This window comes from Cupressus sempervirens, chromosome 4 (assembly GCF_028749045.1).
Source record: "Cupressus sempervirens isolate cs-2001-9-10 chromosome 4, ASM2874904v1, whole genome shotgun sequence".
In the NCBI taxonomy this organism is placed as follows: Eukaryota; Viridiplantae; Streptophyta; class Pinopsida; order Cupressales; family Cupressaceae; genus Cupressus; species Cupressus sempervirens.
In genome coordinates this window covers 163742918-163766241 of record NC_143121.1, presented here as the reverse complement: position 1 = coordinate 163766241, position 23324 = coordinate 163742918, and the positions used below count along the sequence as shown (strand labels likewise).

General features: G+C 34.7%; 1 protein-coding gene and 1 pseudogene across 2 annotated transcripts in view; one reads left to right on the top strand and one right to left on the bottom strand.

Moving 5' to 3' along the window:
* Positions 1–7632: 7632 nt before the first annotated feature.
* LOC149560493 (cysteine-rich receptor-like protein kinase 10) overlaps positions 7633–23324 on the bottom strand; it is a 62538-nt pseudogene continuing 46846 nt past the window's right edge. The window contains exons 5-6 of the transcript XR_016363697.1: positions 8406–8556; positions 7633–8354 (exon numbers count right to left, since the gene is read on the bottom strand). The product of XR_016363697.1 is annotated as a cysteine-rich receptor-like protein kinase 10 (transcript). The remainder of the gene's footprint in view (positions 8355–8405; positions 8557–23324) is intronic.
* Positions 15381–23293, top strand: LOC149560494 (uncharacterized). Its single transcript, XM_089824703.1, has 4 exons — positions 15381–15924; positions 16043–16466; positions 16575–16646; positions 17875–23293. The coding sequence occupies exons 1-2, from the start codon at positions 15574–15576 to the stop codon at positions 16373–16375; spliced, it is 684 nt and encodes a 227-aa protein (XP_089680829.1). The 5' UTR covers positions 15381–15573; the 3' UTR covers positions 16376–16466; positions 16575–16646; positions 17875–23293.

The window sequence follows — 23324 nt, the reverse complement described above, 5'->3', positions numbered from 1 at the left end:
ATCCAATAGTAGGAAACCAAAAATCTGTTAAGCCTTTTTGAGATAGCCTCTCCCTCACATCTCCAATTATTCCATGTAAAGACACCATTGGATGTCTTCACATCAATGAGATTCAAAGAGCCAATCATATCCCTGAGCATATTTGAAGACAGGTCCAACCTTCTAGCCCACCTCATTTTTCCTCCAAACTAGTAATAGCATTAAAGTCCCTAGCCATAATCCATGGGAGAAAGGGTCTATGGATCAGATGAATCTGATATGAGATCATAAATGTGATTTACCTGAAAAATTAGTAGGAGCATATATATTGGATAAGAGACACCTTTCTCTAGTTTCAAAGCTAGAAGCAACCAAAGAGATGGAGAACCGACTGGAGATCCACCATAAGGGGGAAACTTTTATAGGGTCCCAGAAGCAAGCCTCCCTTCCTGAACCATTCAAGGCACCTACTCCCTGCTAAGAGCCTTGAGGCCAAATCTGCAAGGCGTAGTAAGCCAATCCCTCCATTGAAAGCTTGGTTTCCTGAATAAAGATTACATCTGGAGACTACGACTCAATTAATCTGTCAACAACCTTTTGTTTGGGGATGTTGTACAACCCCCTTACATTCCATGACAACTCAATCATTTATAGGGGTGAAAGAAATGAGAATCAATGGGTTTCACAGACTTAAGCTCAACCAAATTTTCACCCATTATCTGCACCTTCTCTTGATCAATCTTCCTACCACTCTTTGACAGTTTATCCAAAGACCCCTTTTTGAAGGATTTCTATTGTATGCCTAAGGAAAGAGGAGCCTTATTAACTTTTGCAAAATTAGGTGTCCCCTTGGGCTTATTGGGGATAGGAGTTGCCAAGACAGGACCCATCAAGCTCTATGATTCACCAATATCTCCAATATCCTACACTAGAGGAGGCAAATCAATATCTAACTACCCAGCCTGTTGTTCCCCTATAGATAGAATCTGATATTCACTTTGTATATCCCCAACTTGAATCTCCTACAGCCCTTTGGCCTCAGCAAGAAGCTCAACTGGGGTACCTTCCTCTGGGGCCAAATCTCCAAGAGCCTCAAACCTGTTAAAGGTGTCATTGGTCTGCCTATCCCTCCAAGTTCTCTTCTTTCCTTTACCTTTGTTACGAGACTTGACCTGAGTAAATCCCTCACTATCAACAGGTCCCATAGATGAAGTAGCCTTCCCCTTGTCCTCCCCAGGGGGTCCAGGAGTAGCCAAGGTGGGGGACTTGTTCCTGGGACAATTGTAATATAAATGCCCATATTCATGGCATATTCTGCATTTGAATGGTAGGGTCTTGTAATCCAGCTATTGGATCTAAGAAGATGATCCCATGCAAATTTCCATAGAATCTGGCAACGAATTATTTAAATCAACTTCTACACAAATACAAGAAAAAGAAATTACCTTACAATCTTGAGTTTGTGTAGCTGAACCCACAGGTTTCCCAAGAAGCAGTGAGATTGAGTGCATAATATCTTCTCTCCAAAATTCCAAAGGTAGCCTTGGTAAGTGGACCCACACCGAAACTCATGAGGGGATTTCCTTAGCAGAGTTAAAGCCCATATGCCAAGGCTTGATGAAAAGCCCCACCTAATTAAAGACATAAGGCCCCCCTTCAAATGCCTTATTCCTGTCTATTATGCTTGAAAAGATGACCATAAAGTAGTTATTGGCTGCTAAAAGAATCTCCATATCACCTTCTGGGTTCCACATTCAGTGAGCCTAGGATTCCAATACAAGCAAGGAAAGGCGAATACCCAAAAACCTACAAATAAGGGCACGATTGCTCTAGTATTCAACATCCTCTGACACTTGCTCAGGTTGTATAACCAAAATTAGTTGGTCCTCATCTCTCCGCAAACATCCATTCACTTTCTTTAATTGAAACACCTATTTTGAAGAGGATTCGCCATCCCTCAATTGAGGCGTACCATTCACATCCTTGATATTGACATGTAATGAAGACGAAGGCTCCTCCATCACTGCATCACCAATGAGAAGCTAGGAGGAGGGTATACCTCAATCTTCCATTCAAAACTAAATTGAGACTCAGCAAAAGTGAGAAGGGAACAGGGCACAAGCCCCATCAACTCAACCCACCACAACCCCCACCAAAAATGAATCACATAAATGTTTAAATCAATCAAAAATCTGCCACGGGCTAGAGAAACCCGACCACCCTATCCACCAACACCGACCAAGCCAAAAAATGACAGACCAATAAATAGACGACCAGCAATCCTCCCACTCTTAGGCCAAAACATTGCAGGGGCTAGGGCACAAGGGCCCTAGTGGAGACCAGGTTTTCACACGCACACATTCATCTCTCCGTCCGACTAAAACATATAAAATGATAGTTTAAATAAAAAGTAAATTATTTTTCATACATATAATTATGTATTAAAAAATTAAATTTTAACAGCTAAATTTTGAGTGTAAACAAATTTCAACATTGTGCTTAAATTGTTAGGACAATCTAGATAAAGTCTTTATTATGTGCAAAGTTGGCTCCCCACTTTACTTACATGTTAAATCATTATTGAAAACAAATCAAAAAAATACAAGAATGAGAAATCATCTAAAAGATCGTAGATTATAATTTTATATATTTTTTGATGTGTTTACATGTGAGTAATCATAACATATTGTCCATCAAGAAACAATACATGCAACAAATTTTTACAATCACATCAAATTAAATTCTAAGCATCCCAAGTAAAATCTACCTATAAGAAAATTAGAAACTTAAAAAGAAAAATAAAATGGAAACATTGTAATTATTAGCTCTTTTATGTGTTGAAAAAAGAAAGTTACACATTTATGATTTTTTTAGATTATGAAAAAAAAGGTTATATTTAATTAATTAAAAATTTCATACATCATTGAAAAAGGAAAGTTCAATTTTACGAATTCATTTTGTAAGACTCAATAAATTTTTTACATTATAAAAAGGGAAAAAAAGGAAATTAAATTTCAAGAATTCATCATTGCTAAATTATAAAATTGATAAGGTCTTATAACTTTTCTGTCAAAATGTTAAATTCCTCCTACAATAAGTGTATGACTTAATAATTTCATTCGAAAAATATTTCTTTCTATACAAAATTATGTGCAATTTGATCTAGCTTAAGCTTGTCTATTTTTTTTAATCTATAAATGACCTAAGCCTTCTATTATAATAGATAAAAGAAAATGAAGTTACAAAATTCTCTTTTCAAACAGGCACTAGTAGGAAAGAACCAAGTAAGAAAATCTTCGGCCTTGCATGGGACTGAAGTCATAAATTATACAAATTTAAAAGGGGTACACGCCAGTTTTAACATAATCTCTTTCCTACCGATTTATTCACACATGGACAAGCCAATTGCAAAGAAACTTCCTTGAGATATTGAAAGTTGCAAGTTCAAGTAGAAGCCATATTCCAATTTTGCATCAAATATCCTTCCTAGATTTAGAAATCCAATTGATATCTTCATAATAAAACACAACTATCTTTCAATTTGGGGTTAGTTGTCAGCGTCCAAGATTATTAAAAAATGAAATGAGTCAAAAATCAAAGTGCAAAGAATAGAGTGTCTCATAACAGAATCCCTTCTCAAAGTTACCTTTCCTTCCATATTAATAGTTGGTGTCTCATATTATCTATTAACTAGAGGAGACTACCCCATGTAAATCTGTGTTGATTAGAATAATCATTTTATTTTTATGTTGTATTTGTAATTATTTCCTAATCTAACTCTCTTCCCATTAGTTTCCATGACTTTCTAAGTTTGTAATGTTATCTAGCTTCGACCTAGTCCATAATGTTCATGTATAGTCTTCTTATCAATCATGTCTAATTTAACATAATGTCTACAATTATTATACTCGTTATTCTTTTAATTTATTTACTTGTGTCCTATTAATTATAGATCCATGTCTATACTTCCTTATTTGTCAGAAGAATTGTTTCCTCTTTTAATTTATTTACTTATCTGTCCTATTAATTATATATTCATGTCTATACTTCCTTATTTGTCAGATTGTGTAACACCTCGCTCAGGAACCCAAAAGAAATAGACCTATTATGTTACAATGTTTAATGAACTATTTTTTTTTTTTTTAAATTGACAACATCAAGATAACATTAATGTTGTGTAGCAATACGAACATACACATCAAATACACATAAGCAATGATAGATACAATTTCAATTACTCAAGGGTTCCTTTACATTGAGTCACATTTAAGAAGTTTAAATTAATTAGTTTAAGTTTCAAGTACAATGTCTCGTAAACATAAAGAAATAATAGATACATAATCACATAAGAAAATGCATAAGTATAACTTAAAAAATGAAAGTACATCCAGTAAATAACATCCACTGCACATCTCATAGGGTAATGTGAGAATAGATACAATACATCAGAATACATGATAACATATATACATCAATTGAAAAGAAGTCTCTCAAATAAGAAATAAGAATGATAAAGGTACAATTGCATCACCGAACATCCAACAACTGGAAATGTGAGGGGGACTCAAATGGTAAGAAGACACTACCTCCTGACTGTGTGGTTACCTAGTCAGGCATCCACTCCCACTGTGCAGGGAAGATAATGAATTGATCCAAAAATGGCTAATCAAATGTAAAACATTCCTAGGATAGCATTCCTAAAACTCAAAACTACCTCAAAGGTAACACATACTACTCAAGAAGATAAGATACTCCAAAAGAAAGAGCACTCAATCCAATACCAACATCGCATAACAAACATCATACATATACCAAGAATATATCACATCACCAAAATTATAAGATAAAGTCACTGAAAGATATCCACCTCAAGTTAAGAACCACGTGACAAAAGTACAATATCCATAAAACACCAATCACCATCAATGAAAGTAAATAACCACATTAAATGCATCCAACAATAACTACACCACTAGAGGTACAAACAAAATCTATAGAGGAGAGTCATGCTACATTTTAGAGAGTGTCATGACATGGTCAAACTACTTGAGTTACTCTGGACTAGTCTCTCAATAAATCCCAAACCCTCAAGCGTTGAGTTACCTAAGACTAGTTACTCTAAATCCTGGACCCTCAGTGTGACACATGCAGAACTAGAGAACCCTTTCAAGAAGACAAACTGAACCAGTGATACTATCATCCCATTCCTATCCTTAGTCAATACAAGAACTCAAGGCATGGGTGGGGAAAATATTTCTAACTTATCATTTTATTGTGTTTCCCCAAAATATTAATTACTAGATTATCACTTATTAAATAACTTACAATAGGTTACCTTGACACTAACTACTTTGGGTCCCAGACCCCTACTGCAAGCCACTTCCAAAGACATGTACCTAGACAACCTCTCCTAAGTACATAAAACACAATTGTGTCCCATACCATAACAACCATAATGATCAAAACCAATTCCTTAACAGGCAACCTAAAAATTAGTTGGTTCTCCCAACCCAAGTAGACATAAATGCACCACACAAAAAAATTCATACATGCTCTTTTAGATTTAAAAGAAAATACAAGCTCATCATAACATTTGGAATAAATATACGTCATAAAAGAAATCACAAAGACAACCTCTAGTGCACATCCTAACTTGGCCAATTTAACAACCCACAAAGAAAAGTATCAAAAAAATAAACATCACAAAACTATAAATAGAATATTAAAAAACACATAGTTTTCAACCACATGATTTAATTTCACCAATTTCTTTTGTTTAGTTTGGATCATAAAAATGTGTTTAGAAATAAAGTAAGAACATACATGTTAATATAAATTGTTATGCTACTAAACTTATTTAAAACAATAAGTATTTAAATATCCAATCTTTTTGTGCATATAAAATATTATGCAATATTATCATGCTATTAATTTAAATAATCTTAAATCATAAATTATTTAATTAATAACATAAATGTATATTATTAGATTAAATAATAATATCAATTTCATTTCTAAAATACTTATTTGACTTTTATTTAGGTCCAATTTTAATATTTACTTTTCCTTTAATTCATAATGCAACTAAAGATCAAATTATAAATTTAATTGAATTATTTATAATTTCTCTCAAAGTCAAATAGTTATTAAATTAGATGATTACAAAGTGAACTCTATCACAACTTCTCTTATAATATAATAAAATTCTAAATATTTATATGCAACTAAGAGTTTAATTATACTTAAATTATCACTAATACTAACATTTATTTTAGAATTACATAGATAATTTTTATTTAATTTTACAAATTAATAATTTTTTATTTTTTTTTAAATAAGTAAATTTGAAAATTAAATTATATAAAATAAAATTATACATGCAATTAGTATTTTTGCATGTCTTTGATCTCTCAAATCATGCAATCATACCACACTTAATTTTTCTATTTTTAACATATTTGTTTTCACATGCATATAACCATACTATACTTAGCTTTCTATTTTTAGCATATTTACTTTCACATGCATGTATATGTTTAGTTACAACATATTTTCCTGTTAATTAATCTTTTACTTTCCAAATAAATATTACAATTAAATTATTTTACATGTAAGAGTAATATTCGTCTATATTTAGAAAATTCATGATAATCACATAGTTTTAATGACAAACTTAAAGGTGAAACCCTAATTATTCAATTTATTGTTTTCTTCCAATTTTCAATAATCAAATTTTTGTTATACTAAAAAAAGGTTATAAGAATTGAGTCACAATAATTTTCTACAGTTTTTTCTATAATTTTCTCTAATCAAGTTTTTTTGATTAATAAGTTTTCCTTTCTCAAAATCTAGAACATAATTCTTTATTTAACAATCAATATAATAAATTAATAAAAAATATGCAAACATCGAAGAACACACAACGTAAACAGATCTTTTAATGAAATTTTACAATGAGTTTTAAAACCCTACCTCAAAACCACAACTAAAATCTAAGACAATCTATGAATGCATGCAAATCCAAACCCTCTAAAACTTTCAACAATTCTTTTGATCCCATTCTGAATTTTGCTCCCCAAACCCTGTGTCATTGCAAAATAAACTCTAGATCTCTGATAAAGACTTCTCCCCTAAATTGGGGCTCTAATTGTGCAATCACAAGAGGAAACTCACTGATCAATTATTGTTTATTACTTTATTACCTTTTACCTTTTCATGCACAACTTTTTTAATATTTAATTAAAATGCCTTTAGTAGTTATAATTTTTAAAAATTTTAAAAATTTAAACAATAAAGAGTAACTTGAGGAGTTTTCCACAATTTTTCACAAAAGTAGGCTCATTTTAAAGGTATAATCGAAAGGAATAATTAAAAATTAAAATTATTCCAAGAAAAATAATTTTAATTATTTACTAAAAAATATAGTTCGAGCCATATATTTTGGTAAATATAAAATAATATGGATGTACATGATACAACACAACAAATACAAGACATAAGAAGACTCTAATTCTGTCTATAATGAACCACCACTTATATCTAAAAGTTTGGCATTTTCCCATTATGTTACAATTCAATGTTCTTATATGTCAACACTTTGTTAAAAATAAGAGATTGAAGGAATATAATATAAATAAATAAAATTAACCCAAATAAATGCAATCCTCTTGCATCCTAATAAAACAATCATAACCTCATATGTCTCTCAAACCGTTTATATTTTTCGTCTACTCTCTCCTCCCTATTTTTGCCCATCAACTCTCGTTATTTATTTAAATATATTTATCTTCCTCTCTAATTCTTTTACCATCTCTAACTCATATACATACACATCTCATTCTTATTTCAACATTGAGTTCTTAACTCCTTGTTGCACAATATTCTTTCTAAATGATCTTATCAAGCACACAAATATACTTAAAATGGCAAAAATATTCCTCAATTAACCTATTGAACTTCTTGAACTTACCCATTGCACACGGAGAAATAATCTCTAATATAAAAACAGAATTGTAAACAGAATTTATCTAGCTTCAATTTCTGTAACGAAAGCTTCATTTACTGAACGAATTATCTAGTGGCCCTAGATGTCTGGAACGCTATTCTCTTTTCGCACTCCTCCAATTCCAATCCTGACTTTGATTTTCAAGCAGGAATCTTGGATTTGGCAATTTCGCATTACTGCAAGAGAGCATCATAACAACATCAGTCATAGCAGGACGAAGTTTTGCATCCGATTGTACACACAAAAGCCCAACAAGAATGCATCTTAACGCCTCCTCCTCGTTGATTTCTGATGCCATTGAATCTACCAAACTCAAACCACTTCCATGAATTGTTTTCATGCTTGCATCACATGCCATTAAACCACAAGACTCTGGCGGGAAATTTAGAAAGTTACAGTTGTGGCAAATAAAGTGTCTTACCTGATCTACGAGGCTTTCCATTTGGTATGGAAGAAGAACATTAGTGTTTTTCTTTCCAGTGACCATCTCAAGTACCGGCACTCCAAAACTATAAACGTCTGCTTTAACTGACAGTTGCCCTCGCATTACGTACTCTGGGGCCATATAGCCACTACATTTGAATTCAAATTGTTGACAGTAATTTGGCAGTAAAGCTTAGTAAGATTAGTTCAGAAAGACTGTTGTAGTCCTAAATCAAACAAAAGCAACAAAAAAAAAACCAAATCAATTAAAAATCTAGTTTATTTGGTAGAATTGGGAAAACTATGAACTGAGATGCTTCCTTAAGTCCTCACTATTTTTATGGTTGAAAATGAATTAGATGCAGTCACATTCAATATTATATTCTTAAAAATATGGAGGTCTGAAATTCATTAAATAATACTGAAGCAGAAGCTATTGGTTAGCCAGTTAAAGTCGTAGGCACTTTATTGTAATTTGAAGCCATCTGAATTATAAAATTTACATAAACATTTGTCAAGAAAACAAAGAAATTGGACGCTATATGTTGGATTGGTAAGCTTTTACAGTCTGGGGTTTATATTTTTCTGTAGTGGATTTTAAATCTTTGTAATTTTTTGGTTCTTCTGGTCTATTTTGTCTTTGTAGCAGTCATTACTTTTTATGGCCATGTCACTACATTTATTTTATATGTATAAGTCAACAGATATAGTGGTGGAAAGAGTTTTGCAAGCAATGGTTCAAAACTATGCTGTGATTATCTTCCAGTTGTTGTTCTAGTATAATGAATAAAGACCAAACTCTTTACAAAAAAGGAAAACTTTAAAAGCTTGAATATACAGTAATTTGTTGCCCCTGTTGAGAAAATGTTGCTTGTATCGAATAACTTGTTTTGGTAGTTATGCTACTCTTTGGTTTGGGATGATTGATAAGAATGGCAAAATAAAGCATGGTGAGTAGTTTATTCTCATTCTTTACAGCTAGTTGCTTGTTTTGGTATAGTCTTTTGGTTTTCGAGGATACCTATGTGTGGTTTTCTGATCATTGTTGAAGTACATTTAGAAGAATATTTGATTCTCTGTCGAGGATTATTTGACAGCCTGTAGAAGAAATAAGGGTTTGTGTTCCTTGCGTGTCTATAGTGTGTTAAGTTGTTTTTAGGAGAAATTCTGACATTCGGAAATCTTTTCTGTCCTGCATTTTTCTATGCAAAAGTCATTGTAGTACTTTGATGAATATTATGTGCCTGAGACATTTGAGGTTTCCCCAGTGCGTGCATATTTCTTGAAATTTGTTTGGATAAAATTTCTGTACTTCTGTTTTTAAAAGTTAGGAAGCATATATCTCAGTCCATCTTAAGAGTTATTTTTCTCTGCGTGTCAAGACTACTTTGAAAACTGGAAAGCATTAGCATCCATACTCCACTAATGTTAAGTTGTGTCCTCTACCTCAGAGATTTGCATTAATGGGGTTTTATTGCTTTTGTTGCTATTCGACAATTGATTGATAGAGATTCATTACTTATTAGTTCCTGCCGTGCAGGAAACTATTGCCTAGAGTTCGCCGTTAACTCGTTATTAAAACATTTCTATACATTCAATCTCTATGGCCGCATGTTTAGTTCCTGCCCTATCTTATTCTTCTACCATGGCTGAAGCTGCTTGACGTTTAATGACTGGCAGGGGATATTCAGATATTCACAACAATCGACACGAGAGAAGAGGGGATAATCGACAATCGAGGCTAGAGAAGAGGGGAAAACCGAGGTTGATGACAGGACCTCATAAAGGTTTTTTCAGGCATTTCCACAGAACGAGGTTTAGGGCAGGTCGTTGCTGGGGGATTACCAAAAGCACCAGCTGCCTGCTATGGCCTTCCCTCCTTCATGCAGGTGTGATGCGTGCCTTTATCTTCGGACTGTAGCAGATCCCTGTGGCGATTACAAAACGGAACTAGATGAGCTTCTTCTGTGCAGGATATGTTTGTTGTACCGGTGAGAGGAATAGACCGATGTGTTTGCGGAGGCTGCTGAGAGGTATTCTAACCCTTGTTTTTTGTTCTGGTGCTTCTAAACAATTCGCACCATTAGAGTTTGGATTTTTCTGGCCCATTGGTTTTTCTCCGTCTAGCAGAGTATCATAGGACTGTATGCTTCACATTACTGGCCTTTTCTTGCTTCATAATTGGTACTTTTGGTTTAATTGTCTGTGCCTGATAACTCTCGCCCAATTAGGGTTTGCTTGATATTGTGTGCGAAATTTCAATAATACCTTCACCAAGAACATTACAGAAACTTAACATAATAATAATTAGTCCAGGCAAACAAATATTAAAAGAATAAAATACACATTTCGACCAAACCTTAAGTCATCAAAAACCTTAAAATTTTAAAATAATTTTCGAGCTAGTCTACTCCCTGGAAGACCTAAAACTGCTAACGCTCAAACTGTGGATGCAAATGTTCACAGTAACAACACAGTTTTAAAATTCTGTCCCAAATGTGTATACAATTTTGATAATATCTTTTTACAAAGAGAAATTGTTGAAAACTCTAGTGAATATAAAAACAGAATATTAATGTTGTTCTCTAAGCTTGAACTTACCTCATCAAAAACTTGAAAGATATGAATGTTGGGTTGGTGAATGGTACACACAACAATCCAACTAGTATCCACTGTGTTGCACACAGTACGCATTACTATAGCTGCTGCATAGGCATCTAATCCTGAAATTTTCCCTACCTCTGTAAGAAGTTTATCACAATAATATCTGAGTTGATCTGCTTGCATGCCCTCCATCAAGTGAGAAACATCTGTTCATTGCTAGTCATTAATCTTTTCCTTCAATCTTAGCAGGCCAAAAACTAATGATTTATGGACTTCATTCCTTCTATGCCAATTTGGCCATCTACTGTATGAAAAATAGAGAAAAATAGCAAAATATAGTGTTTAAATGTGCTATTATTCAAGAATAATGCCCACTCTGAATTATATCTCCCCAACTGATAGTTAATTTGCTGACTGGAGACTTTTCCTGATCTATATATTTGAAATATGTGTTTTCAGATTATAGGCTGATGTTGCTTGATTGATACCTTCCAGATTCAGGTAATTAAATAGGGTCTTCACATCTGCTCTGTCGTGATGCTCCCTTATTTGAAGGCAGCAATATTATTGTCTCCTATATGATGCCTGAGCAATGAATCTTTTCTTCCTGAACATGTTCCATTTCTTGTAGTCGTTCATGGGATACTAGATTTAGTTGCTCCCTATCTAAAATTCATTAAGTGCCAGGGCATGTTGTAGGGTTTAATTAATTATGTCTAACCTCCTGTTGGGGCTACTGCCGGGCCAGCAACTTCGAGGTTAGTTTCCTGCAAATTTTTGTGTTAGGTCAATGTTTTAAAAGTTCTCAAGAACCTCAAACCAATTAATAATAATAATGACTTTGATGTTAGGAATCAGGAATATTAAACCGTTTGGCATTCTTAACCATTTCTCCTTCCACCAAATTTATGGTTACTCTGTTATCATAGTTACGACAAAAATCTAATGTCATCAACCATTATCTGTCTACAAGAAACCCATCTACAGACACCACTAGTCAACAATCCCTTGCCAAAATACAATTGTTTCACAACACACCAACTCCACAGCATAATGACATGCATTGATCAGAAAATACATGTGTTAAGTTCTACACCACTATGTGTTGACAATGTAGAGGCACTAGTTATCTCCTTACTCCTAAACAACCAAACAATATTCCTTTGCAATATCTATGCAAGACAAACTGCTACACTCACAAATATCCTTACAGCTATCAACACAGTAATGGCACTTGTTCCCACCCAAAGCTTTATCTACATTGTTGGAGACTTCAACATTGACATCTCTACAAGATCAAAAAACACCAGATTGTTAGAAGACACTATGCATTCATACAATTTGCACTTGGTACAAGAACCACCAGGCCCTTCACCAAGTACAATAACAGACCACTTCTAGATGAACACTTACTCATCTACACCACTAGCCAAAAGATTTGAAGCATACTGGACTGATCATGATATTCTAGTGACTTCCATTCCTACCATTCTTTAGCCACCATATGTAGTAAGCAACATCAAATTGTCCAGCACACTTATGCTTTGCAAATTTTACACACTGCACACTAACATATGCCTTGACACAAACAACTTGTCATTTATGTACGATCATACCAATTGCATTGTCATATTGCAAAATCTAATTAAACAAAAACACAATTGCAGGCTCTGTTAAGCATGAGTGCAACACAAGATACATCATACGGATTGGTCTCCTCAAAGCCATATCTTCAACAAGACATGGACCAGTTAAGTATGAAGAGTACATTGTCACCTCCTACATAAATCTATCACTGTCACACTTGCTTTCGTAAATCACCTTCTACTTCAACTCCTTCATTACTGTAGCAAACTAGACAGCACTAAGCAAGAGAAACACAGCCTTCAAAGCACCTATACAGGAAGGAGACAGGAAAAACAAAGGTATAGCTACCAAAGCCCATATCTATAACTTATGCAATTCACCTCCTTTCAAGGTAGGTTATGGCAAACTGAATCATGAATTCTAACTTGTTTTCACACTGCTATGTTTTCTTTGCCTGCATGCACAGGTGTTCCAAAACCATCATCTCAATGCCACATGATTTTGATCCTGCACTGAAATCAGCATCTAAACGGTACGGTAAATGAATCTTACTGAATACTAGCATGCCTAGACATATTGTAAATTTATGTTCCACACAGTGTTCTTATCATTTAGCTCTATTGTCTATTGTCCTCTACACACTAACACTCAAGTTTTCTCTTTCTTTTGTAGGTGCACAACAAAGAAGGATACAAATAGTCAAGCAAGTAGTCCCTCACAAGAGCCCCCTTTAAAACGGTAACAAAATAAAAATTACATAAGTGTCTTTTACCAAGCTCTTCTTTTCCTATTTGTAGTACCATTATGTTGTTTCCTTGTTGCTCACTACTGTCCATACTAATGTGCAATTTTCCATTGCCTTGTTCTCCTCATTTTACAGCTGCTGTAAATATAGTGAAACTAATTACCATACAAACAGGGATGCAACTGGCTTTGCTGAAACCCGGTAAGAGCTCACAGTTTCACTGTCCACTTCATGCTTTATACAATCTCTATAAAATCTACTGCTTATACTTTTCAGTTCTCTCATGTCACAGACAATTAAGCATAGCAACCCCACACAGCGGGCCTATTAGACCATCTCCACTACACAGCTACACGGAGAAACGGTATTAATTTACAACATTTTGCACCTATCCTAGCCACAACAATATTTCCCGATCTGATATAGTTCTTATTGCTTTCTCCATTCTACTTTCTATCTAACAAATAATTTTGCAGGAAGAGGCCACATATCCTATCTCTTCAACCCGAAAAAGCAAAGAACGATACAAAGCAAGTCTACTCATTCTCTCTTCATCCTCACCTAGCTTACACTTTCTTTCCTATATAATTCCCTACCTTTATAAACATTCTCACATGCTTGCATTCCCTCTTCTATGCAGTCTGCAAACCAGAAGCCTACAAAGTGTGGCACCACAACAGTACACCATTTCAGACTCCACAAGCATTTCAAACATGTAACATACTCAACTACTTTCATTGCTTATAGTTTGCTAACTTTTATTTTGACAGGGAGCTAATGAACAAACGGCCATGCATCCAACACCCTACACCACAAACTGAAGACAGCCACATAGAACAAAGGTATGTTATCATTGCCTTCAGGGTTAGTTTACTCCTCGCAAAGATGTTTTCAATTAGTTGCAAGATTTTTAGTCCTCGATTTTAGCGTATTCTTGTACACTAATCTGAGAGATTTACATTGTAATACATGTATAGACACTTTACAAGCCCCTAGAGTATTATAGGAGATAACACTACACATCATTCACAAAGAGCCCTCTAGTTAGACCCAGACACAATTGTAAATTTGAGCAACATGGTTTAATTGTGTAGTTACATGTGCAATATGAACTATATATCTCAAGTGCGAAAACAAAACAAGCAGTTGTGCTTTCTTCTAGTGGTGACATTAACTTTTTTCCCAGAAAACCGTACAAGATTTCTTTATAAGTTTATTTCAACACACAGACTTCATACAGTCATATATATATGAGGCTACCAGTCCCATTCCTACTATGCTAAGCTTGAAAGAGACCCTAATATCTAGAGTAATTGATTAGTGAGTTACTTTTCAACTTTTCATACTACGAATTTGTGTTCTTGTGGATTGTAATGATTTATTTGGACCCACTGACAACATGATTTTGACAAAGAGGGGAATTCAGAAATTCTCCCATACATTCAAGGTTGAACACATATTTAACAATAATCCAGCTCATTTACTGTTAAGGCCATATAATTTTTAGATTGGTAAGTTTATATCAAACCACCTTTTCTCTCACCAAGAGGTCCAGCCTGCATAGTTACATTCTATTCTTCCTTGAAAGAAATTAGTTCTTCCTCTGTGTCACAAGAAGATGGCTGTGGAAAACAAAGCTACAAAAGATTGTCGCAAGTGGCTAACGGCAGAGAAATTGATTTCTCTATATATAACAATGAAATGTACAATGAATACAAATATAATCAGTTTTCAAATTTGACAATATAATTCACTAGCAATAAAATTTCACTCCAATTCTGTGTTCTCTTCTCCTCATATTCAAAAAATATGTAACCTTCTTCCTCTATCAATCTCTTTATGTTCTCTAATTTTCTATCTTTTAATCGACATGAATATGTCATCTTCTTCCTATGTTTCCTTGATGATTAGTTCTATTTTTTAATTACATTTCCTATATTGTATTATTTCTAGTTTTACATTTCATATACCAAGAATGTAAACACAATTTAATATGCTCTAAAACATGCTGCTAACATCAGCATGAATTTTCTTCCTCTTCTTCTCTTCTTGCAGCTTGACCTCAGTACCTCAACAACCAAGCTCCATTCAGGATCTCTGTAGGAACTGGGCTGGCTTAGTCTTTGAAGGTGAAGTCTTGGTGATCTATGGACCAGCTACAAACAAAAACCCAAATACACAGAGCAGAGCAGAAATCGTCCATGCAGACCTTGTTGATGCAAATGGCCAGATGACAATTACAATGAACATCAGTAATGCTTTGATAGACAACTTCTTTCCACTCTTAACAGTTGGTTCCAGCATTCGAGTTACTAAGTTTGTTGTGCAAAGCAAATCACAGTTCGAACGAGGAGATGCAGCCTGCTCTATTGCGTTGACAGGCAACAGCGACCTCACCACTATAAAACCTGTTTGCAAGCACCACTGCTTGACACCTGACATGACAATTGCTCACCTGCGAGACCTTGAATCTATCTATCTTGTAGGCTCCTTTGGTGCTATTGCCACAAGCTACCACAATAATAGAGGACACCTAGAAGTACATGTAAAAGATGGCGATTCTCAGTACGACATGGCCACGGTAAATGTCTACCTCCCTATTTATTCAAATTTAATTCCCAACCTCTGACTGTGGACTAACTAATTCTTACCTTGCTTTTATTCACTAACTTCTACATTTCCAACTTATGCATTTCCAGGTTCACGTAGCAAGCACCTATACAAATTTGTGGGCTTCCCTCATCCGCCTGATCTCTACATCAGACATGCCCCTAGTCCTCTTCAAAAATTTCGTGCATAATGCTGCACGTGGTTCACCAATCATCCGACCATCACAGTCTTCATTCGTCGAACAACTTAATGATGAATGGACCAAGAACCACCTCAAGAGTCTCGCCAGATCCAATCTGCAGGCAAGTAGGAAGAGGCCACATACCCTATCTCTTCAACCCGAAAAAGCAAAGAACGATACAAAGCAAGTCTACTCATTCTCTCTTCATCCTCACCTAGCTTACACTTTCTTTCCTATATAATTCCCTACCTTTATAAACATTCTCGCATGCTTGCATTCCCTCTTCTATGCAGTCTGCAAACCAGAAGCCTACAAAGTGTGGCACCACAACGGTACACCATTTCAGACTCCACAAGCATTTCAAACATGTAAGCATTTCAAACATGTAACATACTCAACTACTTTCATTGCTTATAGTTTACTTACTTTTATTTTGACAGGGAGCTAATGAACAAACGGCCATGCATCCAACACCCTACACCACAAACTGAAGACAGCCACACAGAACAAAGGTATGTTATCATTGCCTTCAGGGTTAGTTTACTCCTACTCGCAAAGATGTTTTCAATTAGTTACAAGATTTTTAGTCCTCGATTTTAGCGTATTCTTGTACACTAATCTGAGAGATTTACATTGTAATACATGTATAGACACTTTACAAGCCCCTAGAGTATTATAGGAGATAACACTACACATCATTCACAAAGAGCCCTCTAGTTAGACCCAGACACGATTGTAAATTTGAGCAACATGGTTTAATTGTGTAGTTACATGTGCAATATGAACTATATATCTCAAGTGCGAAAACAAAACAAGCAGTCGTGCTTTCTTCTAGTGGTGACATTAACTTTTTCCCCAAAAAACCATACAAGATTTCTTTATAAGTTTATTTCAACACACAGACTTCATACAGTCATATATATATATATATATATATGAGGCTACCAGTCCCATTCCTACTATGCTAAGCTTGAAAGAGACCCTGATATCTAGAGTAATTGATTAGTGAGTTACTTTTCAACTTTTCATACTACGAATTTGTGTTCTTGTGGATTGTAATGATTTATTTGGACCCACTGCCAACATGATTTTGACGAAGAGGGGAATTCAGAAATTCTCCCATACATTCAAGGTTGAACACATATTTAACAATAATCCAGCTCATTTACTGTTAAGGCCATATAATTTTTAAATTGGTAAGTTTATATCAAACCACCTTTTCTCTCACCAAGAGGTCCAGCCTGCATAGTTACATTCTATTCTTCCTTGAAAGAAATTAGTTCTTCCTCTGTGTCACAAGAAGATGGCCGTGGAAAACAAAGCTACAAAAGATTGTCGAAAGTGGCTAACGGCAGAGAAATTGATTTCTCTATATATAACAATGAAATGTACAATGAATACAAATATAATCAGTTTTCAAATTTGACAATATAATTCACTAGCAATAAAATTTCACTCCAATTCTGTGTTCTCTTCTCCTCATATTCAAAAAATATGTAACCTTCTTCCTCTATCAATCTCTTTATGTTCTCTAATTTTCTATCTTTTAATCGACATGAATATGTCATCTTCTTCCTATGTTTCCTTGATGATTAGTTCTATTTTTTAATTACATTTCCTATATTGTATTATTTCTAGTTTTACATTTCATATACCAAGAATGTAAACACAATTTAATATGCTCTAAAACATACTGCTAACATCAGCATGAATTTTCTTCCTCTTCTTCTCTTCTTGCAGCTTGACCTCAGTACCTCAACAACCAAGCTCCATCCGGGATCTCTGCAGGAACTGGGTTGGCTTAGTCTTTGAAGGTGAAGTCTTGGTGATCTATGGACCAGCTACAAACAAAAACACAAATACACAGAGCAGAGCAGAAATCGTCCATGCAAACCTTGTTGATGCAAATGGCCAAATGACAATTACAATGAACATCAGTAATGCTTTGATAGACAACTTCTTTCCACTCTTAACAGTTGGTTCCAGTATTTGAGTTACTAAGTTTGCTGTGCAAAGCAAATCACAGTTCGAACGAGGAGATGCAGCCTGCTCTATTGCGTTGACAGGCAACAGCAACCTCACCACTATAAAACCAATTTGCAAGCACCACTGCTTGACACCTGACATGACAATTGCTCACCTGCGAGACCTTGAATCTATCTATCCTGTAGGCTCCTTTGGTGCTATTGCCACAAGCTACCAGACTAATAGAGGACACCTAGAAGTACATGTAAAAGATGGCGATTCTCAGTGCGACATGGCCACGGTAAATGTCAACCTCCCTATTTATTCAAATTTAATTCCCAACCTCTGACTGTGGACTAACTAATTCTTACCTTGCTTTTATTCACTAACTTCTACATTTCCAACTTATGCATTTCCAGGTTCACGTAGCAAGCACCTATACAAATTTGTGGGCTTCCCTCATCCGCCTGATCTCTACATCAGACATGCCCCTAGTCCTCTTCAAAAATTTCGTGTGTAATGTTGCACGTGGTTCACCAATCATCCAACCATCACAGTCTTCATTCGTCGAACAACTTACTGATGAATGGACCAAGAACCACCTCAAGAGTCTTGCCAGATCCAATCTCCAGGCAAGTAGGAAATCCTGACTCTTTTCAACTCCAACTGCCTTCAAACTTTCCCATAAGTGAAACAACTAATGCTATTGTGCTTTCTTTTGCAGGTTGTAGGCACCCTCAAGGCCAGAAATACTCATTTGGAACCTTACGAGATGTGTTGCAGTACATGTCATCGTCCCTTGACATTTGACAGCTCCGTCGACCTTGACTCTGCCGACTGTACACACTGTCAAAAACCAGCAAAGCCTACATGCCGCCACAATCTGTTATGCACATTGCACAGACAAGAAGGAAACATTGACTGCACTTTACATGGAGATCTCCTAAACCAACACTTCCCAGAGTTTACTGCCATAACATATGAGGACTACCAAAAAAACATTTCAAAAATGGTCTACGCTCTATGGAAGCTACAACTATATGGCACATTCACACTGGCTATCAACAACACTATTGTCAAGATAGTTAAGCAGTGATTTCCCCTTGCAATAATGCACTAACTTGTACTTGGAAAACACCCATCTCCCTACAATTCACAACTATCACTTCTGTATTTTGCTGAGCAATCTGTTGCTCAGGACATTTCACCTTTACTTTTGTATAGAACATGAACAATGGTTTTGTGTATCGTCACTAACAACAGTATGTATATTTAGCTCATATTTAACAACATTATATGCTACTTGTTATAGACACAAACCCATGACTTAATCTGAATCGTCCTTGCATTTTGCTGTATATTACAACTTGCACTTATTAATTTACTCTTACGCTACTTTGGGGCACTCAGTGTACTTTTCTGCTTCACTTTGGTTGTCTTCAATTTGCTCTACATTACAACTTGCAGCTATTTTTAGCATCTTTCAGCTACAACTCTTATCTGTTTGCACCTTATTTTGGTTTCTATTGTATCTGGTCTTTTGCATTTTCAGGCATAAATTCCCTAGTTTCTTTTTAATCTGGATTTTAGCTTTTTGAAGCTTAAATTTTAAATGTTATTAGCATATGGAAGCATAAATTCATATGGAAGCATAAATTCAGCATTTTAAAGCTTAAATTTTCAATGCTATTACCATATGGAGGCATAAATTCTCACACGTCTTAGCATTTCAAAGCATAAACTCTTATCTGCTTGCAACTTCTTTTTGGGTTTCCGTTATCTCTGGATTTTACCATTTTGAAGCTTGAATGCTCTTTTCCTTCGAAGGTATTTCAAATCTTATTCAGAGCTCTTTCTTCCTGCAAATCTGGCTGTTATATTAGAGCCTTCTTTCAGAGGGATTCAGTGTCTCAAATCGCTCGAGATGTTGACCTTGCCAGCTTTAGTTTCTTTTTAGTTATTACATCATATGAAAATGACATAAGCAGATTTCAATGGAGAAATCAAAGGTCTACACATACATATCATTTCAAAGATTGCTCTGTTTCAATTTCCTCTCTTTTCTCTATCTACCCAATCATTTTGCAATCATCAAATTTCTATTTCTAATATGTTAACCCACTGGTACTTCTGATGCACGCAACATTTTCATTGTCATGGAAATGTCATTTATGTTAGGATGATAAGGTACATTCATGTTACAGTTTGATCTAGGTATGTACTCAATGCTTTCCTATTAGTTTTGCCTGCATATACAAGGCTAATGCTCATGTGCCCCCCCCACCATTCGATAGGCAGCCAGTTGGTTAGTCAGTTGATTCATCAGTGGATTAAGTCAACTGCTCTTCTATTCCACAAATCGACACAATGATCCACCAACAAACCAGCACATCATCCCTGAGCTACAGTCAACTCTAAAGAATATATACTCAATAAATATATACAAATAAATTCAAACCTGCTCTTCTATTGACATACTCAACAAGAGTGATGTCATTGTTAATTCTAGCTCCAACGTATACTTGGCACTTGATTGCTCTAGACATGCGTAGCTTTCTCGTATAGTTTCATTCTTGGATAACTCAATGTTATTCCACTGCATATTTCTAAATAAACACCACCGATTCTCAAAACTGTTGTTTCATGCACTGAACTACAGTTGAAAGTCATGGTAGGGTTTATTTTAATTGAACATTGTTTGAAATATACATTGTGGGAATTGTGAGGGAATTCCTATTACAAAGGGTTGCTCGGAGACTCCTTACATTTATCCCCAACATACAGACTTCCCTCAATTCAAGAACAGAGACATTTTTCTTCTTCTGATTGTATGACAAAAATGAAAGCTCTGATGGCAAGACGTCATTATATCAAACAAAGTTCTCAAAAATAAAATTTGACTGCTTCAATCAAGGCCCCAGACTTAACATCAAGACGATTTGGCTCTCTCTTATACTCCTACTGTCAAGTGCATTGCAACTTCGATGCCTTGTCTGTGATTAGCTCTACCTGAGTAGCAATGCATTGATGGGTAAAATAACCCCTTCCATACCTCAACTCTCATCTCTATATGTGCTTGATCTAAGAAACAATACATTAGATGGTTCCATCCCCCTCAACATTAGATGCTATTTCAAGATGCACAGTCTACTCTCTTCCATCTGTTATGTCTTTGTACTGCGATGTTCTCCTTTACCTCAACACTACCTATTCCACCCAACTAGCTCAACACTGCCTATTCCATCCAACTAGCTCAAACCCGCTTAGCCATTCCTTCCTTCACCTCACCACTGCCTTTCTCTTTATTCACTTGGCAGGAACTAAGCTGCCCTATAGCCCTTGTTTATTACTACTCTGCGGTTTGTCTTAATACAGAGACTGATCAAAATCCTGTCTAATGAACATAAATCATGAATTACTTTCGGGCTTGTATGCGTTTGGATTCAATTTTTTTTCCTCAATATTTCTTGGAAGGAAATTGGATTCGAAGTTCTATAAATAGATGCTATGCCACGAAACACTTGCAGAATTTGGTGAGAAACGGAGGATGTGTTTGAAAGACAATAGTCTGGGTAATCAATCTGTTTGTTTCTTGCGGATGAAAAAGTATTCCTTTAGAAGGTTGTAAGTAATATTCCCTAAGTTGTCATCAAGGAAGATCCTCAAGAAATAGTTGTCATCAAGGAAGATCCTCAAAAATTAGTTGTTGATTTCTATGTTCGGTAGTTCTAACAATAAACTCCATTAATATTTTTAGAGTGCATTTACTGGTAATATTAATATTATATTGTTGAGTATAGTACGAAATTAGGAAAAGGGATTTAGTAATTGAGCATTGCAATTTTATACTTCTTAATTTCTTATGCGGACTTGTGTGGGAAGTTCAAATTGTTTTCAAAATTTCCAATCATGTATATAGGAACCCTTCCTTCTATCTAAAGTTTCAACATCAGATCATCAAATATGATGTCATATCAACATTCTTTTTAATCAAGGTGTCTTAAAAGATTAAAAAATGAGACCAAGCTTGTGCACTTTCATATTTTGTTGGTGCACTGATGTTGCATAACATAATTGGCTATTTTTTAGATCCCAGCAATACATTTGATTCTATCATGAATAGTTGTCATCACTAACAATTTCAGATTTGCAACTATTGATTTGATATTGTCAAAAAAAATTGAACATTAAACCAACAAGTATTATAACAACTATTAGAATGCATTCAGCTACTAGACCTTTCCCCTTACAAAGATGTCAAATATTACTAACAACGTAATTTTGAGCTTGGTCTTTCCCATTAAAGAAGATACCAGATATTAGCAGCAACACAATTTCAAAAAAGTTCAAACTTTTAAGTGTACTTTTTGTATTTAGTTTTGATCTTCCTTGTATTGAAAAAGAAATCTAGAATACAAATTTAATAAGTGTGTTTAGTTTAATGGGCGTGAGTCTAAAATAGAGGTTAAATAGTCCCACTTCCATTGACTGTTGTTGGAATATAATGTTCTAAAAGTTAGTCGAAACAGGAATCAAATAAGATTTCTTGATCTTTTATATTTTACTCTTAAGAGTCTATAATTAATTAAGTGTAAATATGTTTTCGATTGATTGAATTAGATCTCATTTTTATTAGCATATTTGTAAGATCTTCTTGAGGTCAGCTGAATGTTATATATTTGTATTCTATTGATGAATAACATAGCGAGTTATTTTATTATTTTGTTCTGTATCTTTCCTGCTCTTTAATTTTTCTAATTCTTTTTATCCCGTATTTCAGCCAGTGATGAATCTATCTTTATTCTCTTTCCTGCTCTTTAATTTTTCTAATTTTTATCCAGGATTTCAGCCACTGATGAATCTACCTTAAGAAAATGAGAGGAGGAGTCCAATACAGATCTATTCAATTAAGCAGATATTTCTTTGCAGGTATGACATGGTTTGTCAGACAATTGGATCATCACTCTGTTTTTAAATTTCTATTTCAATTTAACAACTGATGATTTAACAAATAATCACTTGTCTAAAAATACCTTTTGTTTCCCTAGTTATTTAGAACAAACCTACAATCTACATTTCACATTTAAATTATTTAAAGCAAGATTTTCTAAATAATTGCAAACAGAGAATAACAGATGCATAGATATTATTATTATATAATTTAAATAAATCAAATTTCAAACCATTAGCAATCTATACTTATCAGGTAAAGTCCATAATCATCA